General features: G+C 45.2%; 2 protein-coding genes across 2 annotated transcripts; both read left to right on the plus strand.

Annotated features, from left to right (window-relative positions):
- Window positions 1-7,037: 7,037 nt before the first annotated feature.
- On the plus strand, window positions 7,038-8,875 carry LOC103695773 (chitin elicitor-binding protein-like). Its single transcript, XM_008777181.4, has 4 exons — window positions 7,038-7,802; window positions 8,028-8,148; window positions 8,311-8,501; window positions 8,631-8,875. Exons 1-4 carry the CDS (start codon window positions 7,139-7,141, stop codon window positions 8,723-8,725), a joined length of 1,071 nt encoding a protein of 356 aa, XP_008775403.1. The 5' UTR covers window positions 7,038-7,138; the 3' UTR covers window positions 8,726-8,875.
- A 9,240-nt stretch (window positions 8,876-18,115) lies between these two features.
- Window positions 18,116-18,658, plus strand: LOC120108428. Its single transcript, XM_039122036.1, has one exon. It carries the CDS (start codon window positions 18,116-18,118, stop codon window positions 18,656-18,658), a length of 543 nt encoding a protein of 180 aa, XP_038977964.1.
- The last annotated feature ends 286 nt before the right edge of the window (window positions 18,659-18,944 follow it).

The raw sequence follows: 18,944 nt of genomic DNA on the forward strand, positions 1-18,944 counted from the left end.
AATGATTGGGATTTCGTTACCATAATTGCACTTAATATAGTAATTATGGTATAAGTATAAAATAAGATGATGAATTGCCTCTAACTAAGTGTACCACTTGCAAGAAGTACTATGTATGGACTCTTAGATGCTACGGGCTGAAAGCAACTGAGCTCGCCCCGCCAATGGCCGTAGAATAATTGAGCTCGCCCCGCCAGTGGCCGTACAATAACTGAGCTCGCCCCGCCAGTGGCCGATAACGACTCCGTCGTAGCATCGAAGGGTGTAAACCACGACATGCCGGTTTGCAGTCTTACAGTGTATATTTACATGAAGATTTTTGATAACATACATAACATGATTATTGATTCGGTATGAATATTTTATCCCGATGAATTGTTAAGTAAGGTGCATGTTAACTTCTTAAACCCTGCATGAACATGTTTAGTACTATACTAGATCCGGTAAGATTATGTAGAATTACTTACTGAGCCGTGTAGCTCATACCATTCTATTGGTATTTTCTTTCAGATCCTCACCACTGATAACAGTTAGAGACGTTCCTATTTTGTATCAGGGCTTCTCTCTTTTGGGGTAAAGCAAACATACTTTTGTATACATAAACTGTACAGAAGCTCTGTGTTTTGTACCACTCAGTGTGTTGTAATAGAACTACTTTAATATATAAAAGTTCGAATAGTTTGACTACCCTATTTACCCATGTATGAGGCTATTATAAAAAGGTGGTAGTCGACAATAGCACGGCCATGTCACGGATCCGGATACGGGGTGTGACATGCGATGGTATCAGAGCTGTAGGTTTAACAAGAATATAACCGTAAAAATCTGGGGTAATGGGTAGTTAAGGGTATCATAATATATTAAGATTGTCATAATACATTAGTCGAAGAAAGCAATTTATTTCAGTCTCATTCTAAACTTTTGACTGCTAGGTAGCTATAAGGAATATGGAGGACGAAGGAGATATGAGAGCACTTTCTTCATACCCTAGTATACAATCATGGGCACACACCCCAGACCCTAGCATACAATCATGGGCACACACCCCAGACCCTATGGCAATGCAAGCAGACCTGGCAGGGGTGTACCAGATAATTGCACAACTACTTCAGCGACAACAGCAAATGCAGTCGGCTGTCAGGCCTGTACAACCGATGGAATCTCATTACGAGAGGTTCCGCAAGCTGAACCCACCATAGTTTGATGGTGGATCGGACCCTGTGGCAGCCGAGACTTAGATCCGAGAGATAGAGAAGATGTATCGAGCACTCCGATTTCCCGAGGAAGTAAAAGTTGGACTAGCTATCCCTATGTTAAAGGGAAATGCGGATTTTTTTTGGTGGACTGCCATAGAGACAGCCTATGATATCAATAGGATGACCTAGGGAGAATTTAAGAAATTATTCTATGCTCAATACTTTCCGAATGCAGTCAGGCAGGCAAAACAAAACGAGTTCCTATCACTGGCTCAGTCCATGTACATGACTGTCCTAGAGGACGCCAACAAGTTTAATGAGCTGGGCCGATTCTGCCCCCAGTTTATGGAAGATGAGACGAGTAAAGCGAATCGGTTCGAGCAGGGGCTGAAATGCAAAATCAGATCCCGATTATCCTCACACCTCTTTATAAACTACCGGAATGCTCTGGACCGAGCTTTAAAGGTGGAAGTCGAGCTGGATAGGTCGGAAAGAGAAAAGGGCGATCTGAAGAGACCCAGGCTAGTTGAAAGCCAGAATGATAGGTCAAAAAATACTCAGGCCCAAAAGAGGCAGAACGGATCATGTCCTAACTGTCGCAGATTCCACGATGGGCCTTGTTTAAAGAAAATTGGGGCATGTTTTAACTATGGGCAGGTGGGACATATGGCGCGTGACTGCCCGAGCCGAACGAGGAAGGAGCCCAAATTTTCTGCGCCTGAAGATCAAAGGTCGAGGAACAATCCTAGAGTATTCGCATTGACTCGTCAGAATGCCAGTGCGAGCGACAGAGTGGTGACAGGTACACTGCCAGTCAGCTCGAGTGATGCCTCTATTCTGTTTAATTTTGGTTCTACACATTCCTTCGTGTTAGTTAGTTTTCTAGACAGTTACACTGCATTTTATTTCTGCCTTGAGAGCTGCCAAGGCACTAAGAAAGGGGTGTACGGCTTATCCGGCCTGTGCAACAGATACACAAAAGGAGATCAAACTGGGAGATATTCCAGTACTCAGGGAATACTTGGACATTTACCCTGATGAATTACTGGGATTACCCCCGGTTGAGAAATCAAATTCATCATCGATCTTAGGAGAGGGACCCCTCTTCAAGGCCCCCTTCCGGGTGATTCTTGCTAAGCTATGCGAATTAAAATTTTTGAAGGAAAACTTTGTCTACCTAAAAATGTCCTTTTCGAAAAGTGTTGCCCGATTCGGGCGACACGGCAAAATGAGTTCTCGCTACATCGGTCCACTTGGGGTATGTTTAATTTCGAGGATAAAAGTTATTTAGGGGGGGAGGATGTAATGTCCGGGCCCAAAACCAACTGGGCCTAATACTTTTGAGGCCTAGTTAGGGGTGTTAGGCCCGATTTTTTTTAGTGGGCCGTACTGGACCCATGGGTGGTAGCTGGGGAGGGCTGTCACCTCATGCTGAGGGTGAGTTGATAGGGCCCCAGCTGGCCGGCAGAGGGAAGGCTAGCTCTTAGGGGCCCTTGATCATGCAAAATAGGAGCCTGCCACCTCTCAGCCTTGCTGGCCGGCCAAGCCCAGCTTGCCTGAGACAAGGGGGCAGCTGGAGGCTTCCGGAGCAAGGGGGAGGAGTGGATGGGACCTCTTCACTAGGGTCTCATTTCCTAAGCACAGCCATTTAAACCCTCAGCTTACTGAACTCAAAATTTCTGTACCCTCTCACCCTCTAAGGCCCTCTGGAACACTATACCAGAGAAGCCGAACCTCTTGGAGCGGAAGGTGGAGGAACTCAGATGCCCCAGGAGAGAGAGAGAGGAGGGATTTTGGGAAGGTACTGCTCGACACAACCAACCCGAAACGAGGTAAGACCCAGTTTACTTAAGAACCTCTGTGGAGTGTTCTCACCTCTGTTTCAACAATGAAACAGAGAGGAGAAGACTTCGACATGGAGGAGGGGACAGTGGCACAGAAGGAAGAGGACTCAGAAGTTGGAAGAAGGGTGAATGGTCGATGGATACCACCCCGGGCCAGACCCACGTTCACAGGCAGGCCATGGGCCGGCCTGAGTACGGTTCCAGCTCAGTCTAGGCCCAGTAACCGAGCTAATTCGAGCCCAACTGAGCTCGGATCGGGCCCAGTGCCACCCGGGCCGAGCCCAACAATACTCGGCCTGTGGACATCTAGGGCACCACCGCCCTGGCCGCGGTTGCCCTAGGCTATCCAGCGCGGCCCCAGGGCCGCCAGCCCCTGCCGAGCCACCGACTCCTCCCCGGAGAAGAGGTGGCAATACCACCGTGCAAGAAAAGCCAGAGAAGGAAGAAAAGAAAGAAAGAAAGAAAGAAAAATAAAATAAAATAAAAAGTAAAAGCTCACCGAACCCTTGAGGCTTCATCCTCTCCGGCCTTACCTCGCCGGGGACGGAGCGGGTAAAGACTATCTAGTGTAGTCCGGATCTCGACCTCATCTCCGAACCTCCTTCCCCTCTTCGACATCACTTCGGAGAAGAGGAAGGGCCGGCCTTCCACTGATACTGCTCCAAGGTGGGAACCCTGACTCGGCCGGAGGGCCGGGGAAGTCCCACCCCGGTCGCCGACAAGAGGAAGGGGCGAAGACGACTAGGGTTCCCGTGGAGAAGAAGAAGAGGGATAGATCAGAAGGGAGAAGAGGCTGTAGACTAGGATTTTCAGCCGAAGGAGGAGGAGAAGGCCGAGGGTTTGGCCGAAATGGCTAGGGCTTTCGGTCGGAACAAAGGAAAGAGAGAGAGGGGAAGAGGGAGAGAGAGAGAGAGAGACGGAGAGTTGCTTTGGCCAGAGGAGAAGAAGAAGGCTGGAAGACCGGCCGGAGGCTAGGGTTTCGGCGGAAACAAAGAAGAAAGAGAGAAAGAGAGAGAGAGAGAGAAGGAGAGGGAGAGACCAGAAGGAAGAAGAGGCCGTGGATTCAGCCGAAGGAGGGAAAGAAGGCCGAGAGATCGGCCGAAGCAACTAAGGTTCCGGTGGAAACGAAGGGGAGAAGAGAGAGAGGGAGCGGCCGGAAGAGAGAGAGGGGAGCGAGAGATGAAGAGGCGAAGCCTCTGGAAGGTCGGAGAAAGACCCCCTTAACGGGTCCGGCTTAACGGGTTGAATCGGAATCCGAATTCGCAACCCGTTAAGCCCAAAAAAGGAAAAGAGGGAAAAATATAAAGAGAAAAGAAAAAAAAAAGGAAAAAGGAAAAAGGAAAAGAAAAAGAAAAAAGAAAAAAAAAAGAAAGAAAGAAAGAAAAAGAAAAGGAAATGGGTTTAGCCAAATTTGACTAAATCCGAGCCTAATTAGATTGGGCTAAGTCTGGACGAGTCCAAACTGTAAAATTGAACAAAATTCAGTCCAATTTGAACTACGTCCAAACCCAATTAGGCTAGGTTTGTCCCAGCAGACCCAACTAAAATCCAATTCAAGCCCAATTCAACTGGCCAGAGGCTTAATTGGCCACAGACTGACCCTGCCACAAGCCCAAATGGACCACATTGACCCTAAACCCAAAATTTAACTTGGGATTAAGCCTATTGACCAAATTAGAAGGCTCCAACGTGGGTAAATTGGACTTGGGCCAAATCCTTGGAGGGGATCCAAACAAGTAAACTCATAATTTAAACTGAGAAATTATGTATTAGACAAACGGAGAATAATATGATCCCTATGATGTGGTGCAAGGTGATTAAGGATCCGTCATCTGGACTGGTCAAACGTGGAAAAGCGAATTACTGTAAGTAACTTGTCTTAATCTTATTATGGATCATGAATACGCTTTCTTACCTAAATTATAAGTGTAAGTAACCCGTCTTAATCTTATTGTAGATTATGTATGATAAGTTATGAAAAAGAATGAGTGTTATTCATGCAATTTAAATTGTGTATATGATTTGTGAAAAATAAAAGCAATCTGTTCTAATCATCATGGATCATGTATACAAGTGGTATGTTTTAGTTATAGAAATTATGGTTATGGATACATCATGCTTATACAAATTTTAAAATATTATGCATATAAGATGATTGGGATTTCGTTACCATAATTGCACTTAATATAGTAATTATGGTATAAGTATAAAATAAGATAATGAATTGCCTCTAGCTAATATGGTTACCATAATATACAGTAATTATGGTTACCATAATTGCACTCCGTCGTAACATAATATAGTAATTCTGGTTACCATAATTGCACTCCGCCGTAGCATCGGAGGGTGTAAACCACGGCATGTCGGTGTACGGTCTTACAGTGTATGAATATTTTTGATAACATACATAACATGATTATTGATTCGGTATGAATATTTTATCATGATGAATTGTTAAGTAAGGCGCATGTTAACTTCTCAAACCCTGCATGAATATGTTTAATACTATACTAGATCCGGTAAGATTATGCATGATTACTTACTGAGCTGCGTAGCTCATACCAGTCTATTGGTATTTTCTTTCAGATCCTCATCACTGATAACAGTTAGAGATGTTCCTATTTTGTATCAGGGCTTCTCTCTTTTGGGGTAAAGCAAACATACTTTTGTATATATAAACTGTATAGAAGCTCTGTGTTTTGTACCACTCAGTATGTTGTAATAGAACTACTTTTATATATGAAAGTTCGAATGGTTTGACTACCCTATTTACCCATGTATGAGGATTCGTGTTATTGTGGGTGGTAGTCGGCAATAGCACGGCCATGTCACGTATGAATCCAGGTATGAGGCATGACAATATGAAAATAATTTAAATACTACAAGTCTTGAATTGTGAATTTGGAAGAAACTTCCTGTTTACAACTCATAGTGATGTATATCAATATTTGTGATAGTTTGTAATAGAGTGAGTTGTTATGATAATTACTACTAGCCGTATGTGAATTATATAATTTTTAGATTATGTTTAATTCATTGACAGATGGAATATCTTATCTGCTTATAGGGTCAATATCTACGCACATGCGGTAGTTGTCAAAGTCCTCGAATTATGATTCTGGGTGGAAGGGAACGAGAAATTGCACCATGCAAAGAATGTAAGTTTATTAAAAAAAGGAACTCAATTTGCCGAACGTCACCGTTCGGACGACTCGGGCGTCGTCAGTCGTCCCCAAACCGAAGGGTTCAAACGCGGTGGCGCGCACAAGGCAGTCCGGTCTCCTATCCCAATGCCCTCTTCTTCTCGGTGGAGTGGTCAGGATAAGGAAGACGGCCGCCGCTACCGAAGCAAGACTTCTCCATTTCTTTTGAAAATTTATTCGTCTGCTCCTTCACACCACCTTCATTCTCTTCTTTTTCCACGTCCCCACCACACACCGGACTGCCCGGCATCCCATTATTTATTATTTATTATTTATTATTTTTTATTTTTTACACCAATGACCCATACAAAATGGATGTGTGTGCAACTCATAAAATTAAATAGAAAAAATAAAGTATATAGAAGACGAGACTGAGATATAATTATTTCAAATAAAATATGAGTGCTATCCAATCTACTGTTTTATTTTATCTGTCGAAAAATATGAGTGGCTCGATAAGAGTAGTATTCTTAAACATATTATTATTAACCAAAAAAGACTACAAATCTCGTATATCAACCGTATTTTGTCGGCCGCATGATCTGAATTTTAGATTTACTCAACCAACCACCGTAGCTGTGTCTCTGCCACGATAAACTTTGACGGCATCATCCACGGGGGCTGACCGTCAGAATCCCACTTTCGGCTGCGGTGCCGAACACGCAAACACACCTCCATCCAACGGTCATAAAGCTGTCGCCCACCCACTGGTCAACCATGGACTCTTCCTCTTTTCAACACAAATGACAGCAATGGTAGGGGCCACGCCTTCCCAGGCAACGAGTTTGCTTCTTCGACTCCGTACTGGCAAAATCCTTCTTATTTCTGGCCTTCCGTCAGCAGGGAGAGAAGCAGGCAAGATCCGAGAAGAAAGAAGAGAAGGAAGGAGGCCAAGATGGGGTGCTTGGCTTCCATTCCTTGCCTCTCCCTCCTCCTCCTCCTCCTCTCACAGTTCTTCTCTGCCGCCTTCGCAGGAAACTTCACCTGCAACGCCACCCCCAGCGCCACCTGCCGGGGGCTGGCCGGCTACGTGGTGCCCAACGACACCACCTACGGCCACATCCGAAGCCTCTTCCAGGTGGACACCCTCGCCTCCCTCCTCGGCGCCAACAACAAATCCCTTTCCACCCCCGCAACCCAACCCGTCCCGGCCAACTCCACCGTCCTCGTGCCATTCCCGTGCCGCTGCGCCAACGGCACCGGGAAGTCGGACGGTGTCCCGGTCTACACGGTGAAGTCCACCGACACCGGCCTCGACGACATCGCGCGGAACACCTTCGACCTGTTCGCGACCTACCCGGAGATCGCCGACGCCAATAATATAACGAACGCCAACGTGATCACCCCGGGAGAGAAGCTGTACATCCCGCTGCCGTGCAGCTGCGACCCAGTGCGGGGCGAGGAGGTGGCGCACCTGGCGCACGTCGTGGCGGCCGGGAGCACGGTGGAGGGGATAGCGGCGATGTTCGGGACCGACGAGGACACGCTGCTCCAGTTGAATGGAAACTTCCAGCCCGCGAGCCTCCAGGCCGGCCAGATCCTCGACGTCCCTCTCCGTGGTGAGTGCCTCTCCGTCCGCCTCCCATTTCCCCATGCAGCAAGCTGTGATCACAGTATATAACCGCTGCATGTTTTTAACAAACTTTATCACCTTTAAAAACAAAAAAAGAAGGGGAAAAAAATCTTTAATGGAGTTTATTCCATGATGGTAAATCAGTAATGGATGCTTCTTTAGCAGCTTTAAACTTTCTTATTGATAACCAGAAAAAAATTGGGTGTTCCAGTTTGTACATCCTCAATTAGATCCACTTCTTTGGACTACGACTTCATGCGCCTCCCCGCTAAAAGTTACGCACTCACGGCCAAAGGCTGTGTCCTCTGCGGCTGCAACAACGACACCGATCAGTGAGTCCTCCTCCTCCTCCTCCTCCTCCTCCTCCTCCTCCTCCTCCTACATTTTTATGCTGTAACTAGTTAATACCCTACATCAGCATGAAGATGAAATAGTCCATTGTTATATGCCAAGTTTGTAGCACTGATTGTTTTCCAATAAATGAATTCAACTAGGTTGGACTGCAAACTAAACCAGAGCATGAGCTCTGCGTGCCCTGCGGAACGATGTGCAAGAGATCAGAAAATCGGCAACTCATCCACCTCTGGATGCGAGATCACGGCATGCGACTATGCTGGCTATGCCAATTCCTCTGCAAGCGGATTTGAAATCCTTGCTGTTAACACCACCAAAAACATCTGCAACAGTAAGTTTCAAGTACTAGCTAGTAGCAGCAGCAGTACTCCTTAGCATATCATGAGCTTAAAGTTTTGGTGTGCTTCAGATGCCAAACGGTCTAATACTGGTGCTTTTGGTTGTGTTTCTGGCTGAACAGGCTCTGCACCGGCCGGGCTGGGACTGAAGGTGTCGTTGTGGTCAGGGCTTCTTATACTCCTTCACATGGCTTTGATGGGTCCTCCTTTCCTGTGACAGAATGAGCACGGTTTATTGTTTTTCCAATACGCCTGTTGTATCATCTTTTTTATTCCTGTAATTCTTATTCTCTATCTTCTCTGATTCATGGACAATAAGACTTTCGAAATATATATAGATTAATAGATTAAAGATTTTCTTAAGCTACATTGTTTTTGGTACATTTCCTAATTAAGCTACATTAAGGGGATAATAAATGTTTGCAAGAGCTAGTATGGAAACTTCTTGTTGTTAATTTGATTAGACCGCATCGGTCACCAGATTATTAACCATATCTACATTGCAAGCTTACAAGCAATGAGAATCAAAGGTCAAAATAATGAAATATATTGAATTGGTATCATGAAATGTGCTGCACAATAAAGCAACATGAATGGTGTAAGGCAGCGCATAATATGTTGATCTATCCGAAAACATGGCTTATGAATCAACCTATATAGAAATATTGCAAATTGTGGCCTGTGGATTTACAAAAGCCAACCATCAATTTGATATCCCATGATTGTTTATCATGGCCTTTGATGGCGAATCAGGTTTTTGATTGACTCATCCCTAGGATCAACACAGTACATAAAGCAACGAGGGAGATAAGCAGTGGGGAGAGTGAAAATTTTTATTATTGGAATTAAGGTTAGTCGAATCGGTACTGAAACTTATACTGGTCAGCTAACGGTTTGGTACGAGACAAATCGGATGATTCATCTCAATTCAATAGACTATTTTTAATCTTTTTAAATATTGAAAGAGGAGGTGGGGGCGCAAACTAGTTTGAATTGGTTCAACAAGTGCGAATCAAGCACCTTGCATCGGTTTCGCTTCGACTCGGGCCAGCTCGCATTAGTTCTGTCTCAATCGTCCGGTTCAGAGCGGTTCAAGCTATTTTTCGAGAAAAGTATCGAGTCAGCAAATTTGGCAAACCATGATTGGAATAATTATGGGACGTACAGTTCAATGAACGAGGATACGAGAACAAATTTTGAAAGGGCCCATAATTTCTGTTTGGTGTACCATGATCGGGGACTTTCACTGGTGCACAATAGGTTTCTCTGGTCGAAATTTGGGTCCTTTCTGGGATATTTTATTTTATTTTTATTTTGCTCTCCTGACCTAGAGCCTATTTGTGGGTGCTGTGATCTATTTTATGACTTCGTGTTCTTTAATGGGAGCTCTATATTTCTTCTTTTCTTCCTTTTCCTTGTAACTCATTATCTATAGCTTTTATTTCAATTTTTTCTTTGAAAATAATCCTCACATTAAAAATTATATTACAAATCACAATCAACATCGATATTCCAATCAATTTGGTACCATGACCTTAATATCTAACAAAAAGCACATCAAGTTTCAAAGTTTGATGTTTGTCATAAACTGAGTACCAATATGCTTCCCAAACAAATATGTGAAAAAATCAGCATGAGATCCCATTCATGAGGGCAAGGGTCTGTTTTATGAGGAAATTTCCATTTCCCTCAATAAAACTAATTTTCATGCTAGTATTTAATTATTCAGAGTATGACTAGAAGAGCATGCCATGTTCCTTATAATGGCATTTTGCATTTGTTAGTGCTTAAATGATTCGGTCAAGGAGAATGGATCTTCATGTCTCTAATTTTGAAAATAAAGACCATATGAAATATTCATCTCATAAATAAAAGATCGACACGAGATCGCCAACTAGCTCAAGTAGCAAATTTATTGGATGTTGTATACCAATGACCTGGGTTTAAATCCGTTCGTCACCTAGATGCTACCATTTTGCCACCCCATTCCCTTCTTTGTTCCTCGTCCCATGTGTTGATGGTTTTCGAACGTGTTTTTGACACATACATTTTTGAATTTGATAATTGCATTTCTTGTAGCATGTTTTATGTAAAATACAAAATAGCCTCTTGGCAAAAATCTTCTTTTTCAAGCATGAGATTATGGAGGAATCTTGCGGAAAATTAAACATAGTCCCTTGTTATAATACATTTCGACTTATTTGGCTTAGCCTAGAGTATAAATTGGATGGATTCGTTGCTCTAGGCCTGTTGAGATTTAGATTTGCTACAGTACGTCTGGTCTAGGCTGAACCATTAAATCATCATCAGCTTAATTGCCTAAATCTACTGATGGTATTGGACTCCTGTCTAGGCCTTAGGCCTTAGTCCAGGTCCTAGTTTACTTGCTTTTGCAGCAAGACAGCTACTGGGATGGTCACCACTCATAACTAAGCCAAATAAAATGTTTGCTTTAGCCTTAGAGAGGAAAACGAAGGAAAAATTCAGATAAAATTCTGATTTACTCTCCAATCTTTCTCCACTCTTTTTCCATTATCATTTTCCTTTAAGCCTCTTGTCTCACTTAATCATGACCTCAAATTAATTTGCTAGTCATATTTTGGTTTCTCCAGGCTTCTATTTGAAGCTGATTCTCCCCGAGGTTTTTCAGACCTTGCTAATTATAGGTTTTCTAACTGAACACAACTCTTAAATTTGACTCACTAAATGGGCCTTGTGTTGAAAATCCCTTGGATTGTGAGGGGAAGACGAATACTTTGTCTAAAAGAAACATTAGAGCTCGTTAGAAGTTTTGCTGCTTGTAGCTTTGGGTGTCCTGGTTGAGATCGAATACTTTTTTTTTTTTTTGGTACATTGGTAGCTCACACACAATAGGTGTGAGTGCAGCCCAAAGAGTCAAACAGTAGGAGAAAATGCAAGGAAAACAAAACAGAGACGTGGTTCTCCCAGATAAAATCTCTGAAGTGATGAGCCGCATAGGATACCACCCAATCTGCAGCGCTGTTGGCCTCTTTGAAGACATGGGTAGCCCGAAAGGCGACGTATTCGCCTAATAGTCAGTGAATGTCGAGGAGCAGCTGCATCCCCTTGACAGCACTTTCGGAACCCTTGATCTCCTCGATCACTATAGCAAAATCTTCCCCAAGGATGATGCAGTCCGCCCCCAGCATCCGTCTAGCTTAGGAGACACCCTCCTAGGCAGCTCTGACCTTGATACCAGCGACGGATTGATTGAAGATATGCTGACCCTAGACTGCTATTAGTCTGGCCTGCTGATCCTTGATGACAAAACTGATACCATAACAATCATCATCCTTAACACTATTGTCGAAATCACCTTGAGGAAACTAGGGGGTGGGGCTTCTAGGAGACAAACATAACCCTGGATGCTACTAGAGTGGAGTGAGAGCCCCAGATTTTTCTAGCCAACCCAAGGGACAACGACGTAGTAGTGTCAAGGACCTCCGTTGTATGAAGTAGGACCCTATCCACTACTACTCTCGGGTGCGCACCTCTATCCTCAAAGACTCGTGCATTCCTATGTAGCCAAATAGGCCACTCGAATTTCCTACTCCAGAAGTTCGGATCTCCGAGAGGACTTAGCCAGGAAGATCAGAAAGTCCTCTATTGACGATCATCCCTGACGCAGACCGGCAGAGGCCGGGGCGCACTCCTAGATCAAAACAGCTTGCTGGCAGCCAAAAAGGACATGGTAGATAGACTCCTCCACCTCCTGATAGGCCTAGTAGCCCGGAGAGATGTTCACCCCCAGTCGAGCTGACACTCCCCTAGTGGGCAAACATCCTCAGGCCACCTTCCAGACAAATAAGGCCACTCGGAGGTGGATATGCAGCCTCCAGATCCACCCCCCCTTAATCTGCCATGTTGCAATCCTCCTAACCCGCCAGAGAATGTCTTGAGTTGGCATCTCTGATCTGCCAATCCTGCCCCACACCCTCCTATCCTCCGTCTCGCCTGCCAGGATCGACATCGCCAACACCTACTCTGCCAGTTGCTCACCAAAAGCCCACCGTACGAGGTCCACATTCCATCCTCGCTCTCTAGGGGCAAACAGGTAGCAGACCCTGCACCCCTCTAGCTATCCGAGGTCGATGTAGCTAGGCCACCTGCTCAACGGTATGTCGGCCAGCCAACAATCCCCCAAAGCATCCACAGCTCGCCCATCGCGAATCTCCCATCTGATCTTCGGAATCACTAAGCGAGCTTGAGAGCATATCTCCCTCCACAAGAAGAAACTACGTCGGCCCATAAGGAATACAGACGGGTTCGCCATGTCCCAATGCTTGGCCCTCATCAGGGAGTCCCGAAAACCCGCCAACTCTAGTATAAACCTGACTACCATCCTCATAGCAAAAACCTCCCTCTGCTCGATTAAGAAGTGGATCCCCAGACTACCATAGCTGGTCGGCTAGCAGATCGTGTCCCACGCTAGTAAGTGGACACCCTTACTGCTCCCATGCCTTATCCAGATGAAGTTCCTGAAAGAACGCTCCAAACACCATAGCGTTGCAATGGGCACTAAGGTGTTGGATAACAGATAGATAGGGATCGAGCTGAGAACTGACTGTATCAGAGTGATTCTACCCATCATATACAAGGTGCTTGCCTGCCAGCCCTCTAGCCTCCTCCTGATGCTTTGCTAGAAAGTGCACTCCTCCTGCGAAGGCACCGGCCTGTGATTAAAACCCCAAGGTATCTCAAGGTGCCCTCCTACTTCCCGATCTCTAGAATCTCCATAATGGTTGCCTTCACTCCAGCCTGGGTCTTCAGGTTGAAGCAGTTAGCATATTTGGACCGATTGATCCATTGACCTAACACCGCACAATACTCCTCCAATACCCTCCGGAGTGCCCTAGCCGATCCCCTCATCGCTCGGGCCAATGACAAGCAGTCGCTCGCAAACAGCAGGTGAGATATTTGAGTCATACTCGATGCTGGAATGTAGGCCTCCACCTCCTGCCTAGCCGAAGCTAACCAAAGTGCTCGAGATAGGTGGTCTGTACAAATAATGAACAAAAGCAGTGATAACGCATCCCTGTCTCAACCCCATTGATGAGACGAAGAACTATGAAAGAGATCTATTCACCAAAAGGGCAAAAGATGGGGCATTAATGCACCCCTGGATCCACCAAATTCACAACGAGTGAAAGCCAAAGCACTCCAGTCACTGAGTCATGAACTTCCACCTTATCCTATCATATGCTCTCTCCATATCTAACTTGACTCCCATCAAGCTTTTCCATCTCGGTGCCCACTGGAGGTAAGACATAAACTCCTATGCAATAAGCACATTATTGAAAATAAAATGGCCCCCAACGAATTCACCCTGCTCCGAACAAACTATCCTAGGCAAGATCTCCCTCATCCTTCAGACCAGGATCTTCGCCACTGCCTTGTAAAGAGTGGTGCATAGGCTAATCGACCGAAAGTGACTAAGCTCCGCAGGATCCTGCCTCTTCGAAATCAGTACAATGAAGATCCTCTTTTAATCCTTCGGCATCATCGCTGACAAGAAAAATTGTTGTGTCGTTGCCGAAACCTCCTGCCCAATAATATGCTAGTACCTCCTGAAGAAAACTAGAGAAAACCTGTCCAAACCTAGGGCTTTATCCTCAGCCAAGGACCAGAGTGCATCTCGAACCTCTGCCGACGACATTGGACTAATCAACTATGAGTTCTCAACCTCGGAGACCCTCACCTCTGGCTTTAGCATTGTCCCCCACCGAAACTAGCCCTTGATCAGTCCATCGACCGAAAGAATTGCTCCAAAATTCATCTGATAGTATCGGGGTCCTCAGTCACCTACCCACTGCTGTCGTTGATCCTGCCAACCCTGTTCCCCTGCCTTCGGAGGATGGTCGACTGATGGAGAAATCTTATGTTTCGGTGCCCTTTTCGGATCCATTGAATGCAGGACTTCTATCTCCAAAAGACCTCATGCTGCTTTAGGAGCGAGTGATGTCTGGACAACGTGGCTTTGCGCTCTAACTGCTCATCATTGGACATGCCACCCTGATACTCCTCTAGAGCCTGAAGTTTAGTGATGACTGCTTCTGCTTCCTCCACCCATCTGAAGATGTTTCCTACCTCTTTTCGGTTTTACCTGAGTAGTTGTCGCTTAGTCGACTCCAGCTTCTGGAAGGCCCTGTACATGGCATCCCCACGTATTGGCGTTTGCCAAGCCTTGTGAACCACCTCTCATGACTATGAGTAGGATAGCCAGACCTGCTTAAAACAAAGAGGGCTCCGAACTGGGCCAGTGTGCTAGGTACTCATCAAAATAGGGTAGTGATTTGAGGCATTTCGGGGAAGGCGCCGCACCCAAAAATTGGAGAACTGCTGGATCCAACTAGGCAAAGCAAACGCTCTATCTATCCTCTCCCAGACATGAGCTCTCCCAAACCTGTTGTTGCACCAAGTGAAATGCAGGCCAACGAAGCCAAGGTCAATCAACCCATTGGTCGTGAGGAACTTCTAGAACTCCCTAACTTTAATCTTGTTAGTAAAGAGCTTGCCCCCTCGCTTCTCATCCAGACCGTTAATACAATTGAAATTTCCTGCTATCACCACTAGAAACCCACATTGGATTAGGCTCGATGCCTCATTTCACAAAACTCTTCTCTCCTTATAGTCTGTACTCGCATAGACTACCAATAGGACCCAAGAGGGTTCATTCTCTTTTGAAATTACTAGGATCACCTGCTGATTGCACTTGTGGAAAATATCTAGGTTGCACTCCCCAGTCCTCCATATGACAATGATGCCGACAAGCCTTGACAAGCCTTGAGACTAAACTGCATAGCATCCCTAGGATTTGAGAATAGACCGGCGGACCCGCTGCAAGCTCGCGCCGAACAGCCTGGTTTCAAACAAAATGCAAACCACAGGATCATACAAATGCACCAAATGACGGAAGGCCGGCTTAAACGAAGGTTTACCGGCTCTCCTACAGTTCCAGGAGGATTTTAACTTTGGATTAGCATTTGTGGACCCTTCCAAGCCCTCCGACCCCTGCTTCCCCAGATCCCCACTTGGGCCAGCTTCACCCGCCATGGACCCCCGTTAAATTCTCTAAAGTAGCCTGGTCATCTCCCCGTGTCGTAGTGCATTTGGGCCTGCCTCATTCTGGAACTGTAAGAACCCGGAACTGGGCCCGGTCCACTCGACCGGCCCAGTCCCAAACCATGGCCTCACGTGCAACGCACGTGAGGCAGCGGGATGGATCCTCCATCCCGAAGAAGAAGGAGGAGCCCTGTTTTAGGGCTTCCTTCTCCTTCCTCTCCTCCTTTGAGCCCACCGAAAGAGAGAGCCGCCGCACACACGGGGGGTTCTTCTTCATGTGGCCACCGAGAGAGAGGGAGAGAGAGAGAGAGAGAGAGGAGCCACGGCACCGGATGGTCTTCTTCTTCCTTTTCCGTCGGAGAGGGGGAGGCGCCGGTCTTCGTCGGGGCTGAGGTAAGAATCTCTCACCTTCTTCTCCTTTTCTTCTGATGCTTGGCCACGATGTGTGGTGGGTTGGGGCCGGCCGATCGCCGGATTTGGGTCCAAAACGGCTGCCCTAGCCGTCGGCGTGTTCGCCGCCGCCAGTCGCCGGAGGTGGCCGGGCTTGCTCCGCCACCTCCTGCCGCTGCCAAGGCCAGCCACCGCGGCCGCCTTGGGTCCGACCGAGAGGGAAGAAGAAGGGGGGGCGGGGGCTCACGGGTCCCCTGTCTCGCCGAAGGTGAAGAAGGGAATCGGGAGAGAAAAGAAGAAAGAAGAAAAAGAAAAGAAGGGAAAAAGAAAAGAGAAAAGAAAAGAAAAGAAAAGAAAGAAAGAAAAAAAAATAAAATATATAAAAGAAGGGTGGTTTACGGGTATGAACCCGGATCCGAATCCGAACCCGGGGTGCTAGACACTTCGGCAGGGTCGGTCCTGGGAGAATGTTAAAATTTAGGTTTTATATATATATTGTGATGAATTTTAAAAGAAAATATGGTTTTTGAATATTAGGTTCTGCGAGGGATTTGCGGAATTAATTGGATTTGTTGTGGATCGCGTTCGCAAGGTAAGTGATGTAACCTCTTTTCTAGATTTATCGGCAAAGTAAATATCTGTTTTACGAATCGAATTATTTGTGATTACGAATTTGATGCATGGATTATATGTATATTTTTAGAATATTGTATGACTCTGATTGGACGTATTTGCTTCTGGTTGAATTGTATTTAATTGCTCTGACATTGTATTTTTCGGCTTGAAACACTGAACATAATGTAAGAAAAGATAATGACTTGAGATAGATTCAGACTTGCAGTCGAGCTATGTTGAGGACCCTGCCAATAGGGGCTAATACATTGGTACCGCAAGAAGAATAGTCGGTGATATGACCCTGCCACAGGAAACATGTGGTCATAGTCCTTGGCTGTTGAGTTGAATCTGGTAAATTGAAAGAGGTTAAGATATGAACGATATTTGGTTTTGACACTGTATGTTTTTATAACTGAAATATGAAATAGAGAACTAATTGAACTATCGACCTGGCTATGTTGAGGACCCCGCCAATGGGGGCAGATACGTTGGCAATTGATTGTCCTGAAGGACTCACCGCAAGAAGATTAGTCGGTGTTGATGACCCTGCCACAGGGAACATGTGGTCATAGTCCAGGATCGACAAGATGAATTGAATATGTGAAAGAATCTTGAAACCGCGAAAAGAATCTTATGAATTTAAGAAATATTTGACTTATACTTTGGAGCTGCATATCTATTTATTTTCCACATATTATTGCTTGATTTATCTAGCTAGGGTGTTCATTACTTACTAGGCTGTCTAGCTCATTATACCCTCTCTTGTTGTTTTACAGATTTCGAGAACTAGTCTATTGGGGATTCAAATTGGGAGAGCGACTAGAAGGATTGTGGCACAAGTTATCTTAGATTAGGGTTATTTAAGTTGATTTGTTATTATGGACATTTATTATGATTGGTGGACTTTTATTATTTTAAGAACTAGGTTTCTGCATGTTGGTAAATGATTATTCCGCTGCATATTTAGACTTGTGAGACATTATGACTTGAGTTAGTCAATGGAATAAGATTCCAATTTATTCTGTTAAATTATTTTGGAAATTCATAATTGAGGTGTTTGGTTTAGATGCCTTGCATGCTCGTGGGGAGAGTTTCCAACGGGTGTGCGGCGGTTGGTGCGACCCCCGGCCCGCGTTCTCGGGACGGGGGCGTGACAACTTAAGTGGTATCAGAGCGGACTTGGATAGAATCTAAGACAAAGGATCATACACGATATGAGTATAGGTGGGTAGACACTAGGGACATTGGGACGTTAGATGTAAAGAATGTGATGATTATTCTTATAAAAAAAATATTTTAATTCGGTGAGCTTTCTTTTTATGAATTTGCTGTGATTTGATGCATATAGGTCAGAATGCCTCAACGTCGGGCGAAAAAGACTACTATTGGTGCTACGAATGAGACACCGAACCGGCACGCTGACAGCACACCCCAATGGGCTACGGGTATCCCTCAGCAGGAGGGAGTCATGAGCCCTCAAACGGGACAGGAATCGGGCTTAAGCCAGGTTATGCAGACCATGGTGGGCCTCATGCAAATGCAACAGCAGGTGCAACAGCAGTTGCTCCAGACACAGCCTCAACAAGGACGAGGGGAACAGTGTGAACATCGTAGCAGCATAGCTGAATTTAAGAGGCTGGCTCCTCCAGCTTTTCAGGGGACTACAGAACCTTTGGAAGCAGACAATTGGCTTACGGAGATGGAAAAAGCATTTGCTGTCTTAAGATGCCGAGACGATGAAAAACTTTTGTTTGCATCATACATGTTGCAGGGAGAAGCATTTAATTGGTGGCAGATGTTGGAGCATAAATTTGAGCATGATGGGGAACCTCTCACTTGGGATAAATTTCGAAAAGCATTCTATGATAAATATTTTCCTCGGAGTGTCAGGACACAGAAGGAACAAGAATTTATTCATTTGAAGCAAAGGGGCATGACAGTGGCCGAATATGAAGCCAAATTTACAGAACTAGCCAAATTTGTTCCGAAATTGGTAGAGGATGAGCAAGACCGAGTGCACAAGTTTGAGATGGGATTGAAGACTGAAATTAGGAAGCTTTAATCATTGAAAGGGAAGTCATCGAAGCTTTTGCTGAAAGAGAAAGAAACCAAAAGAAAAGAAACAGACCTGCTGAATTTAAAGGGGGAAACAAGAATTTCAAGAATCCAGCTCAGAAGCCAAATAAAGATAGAAATCCCAAAAATGAGAATGGAAAGTGTTCAAGATGTGGCGGTAATCATGAATTTGCAAATTGTCCCTGGGTTACAGGTTCTTGTTTTCATTGCGGACAGAAAGGTCATAAAATTGCAGATTGCCCACAAAGAAACGAGATTAAATCTACGCAGGC

The sequence above is a fragment of the Phoenix dactylifera genome, unplaced genomic scaffold, assembly GCF_009389715.1.
Source record: "Phoenix dactylifera cultivar Barhee BC4 unplaced genomic scaffold, palm_55x_up_171113_PBpolish2nd_filt_p 001329F, whole genome shotgun sequence".
Classification (NCBI taxonomy): domain Eukaryota; kingdom Viridiplantae; phylum Streptophyta; class Magnoliopsida; order Arecales; family Arecaceae; genus Phoenix; species Phoenix dactylifera.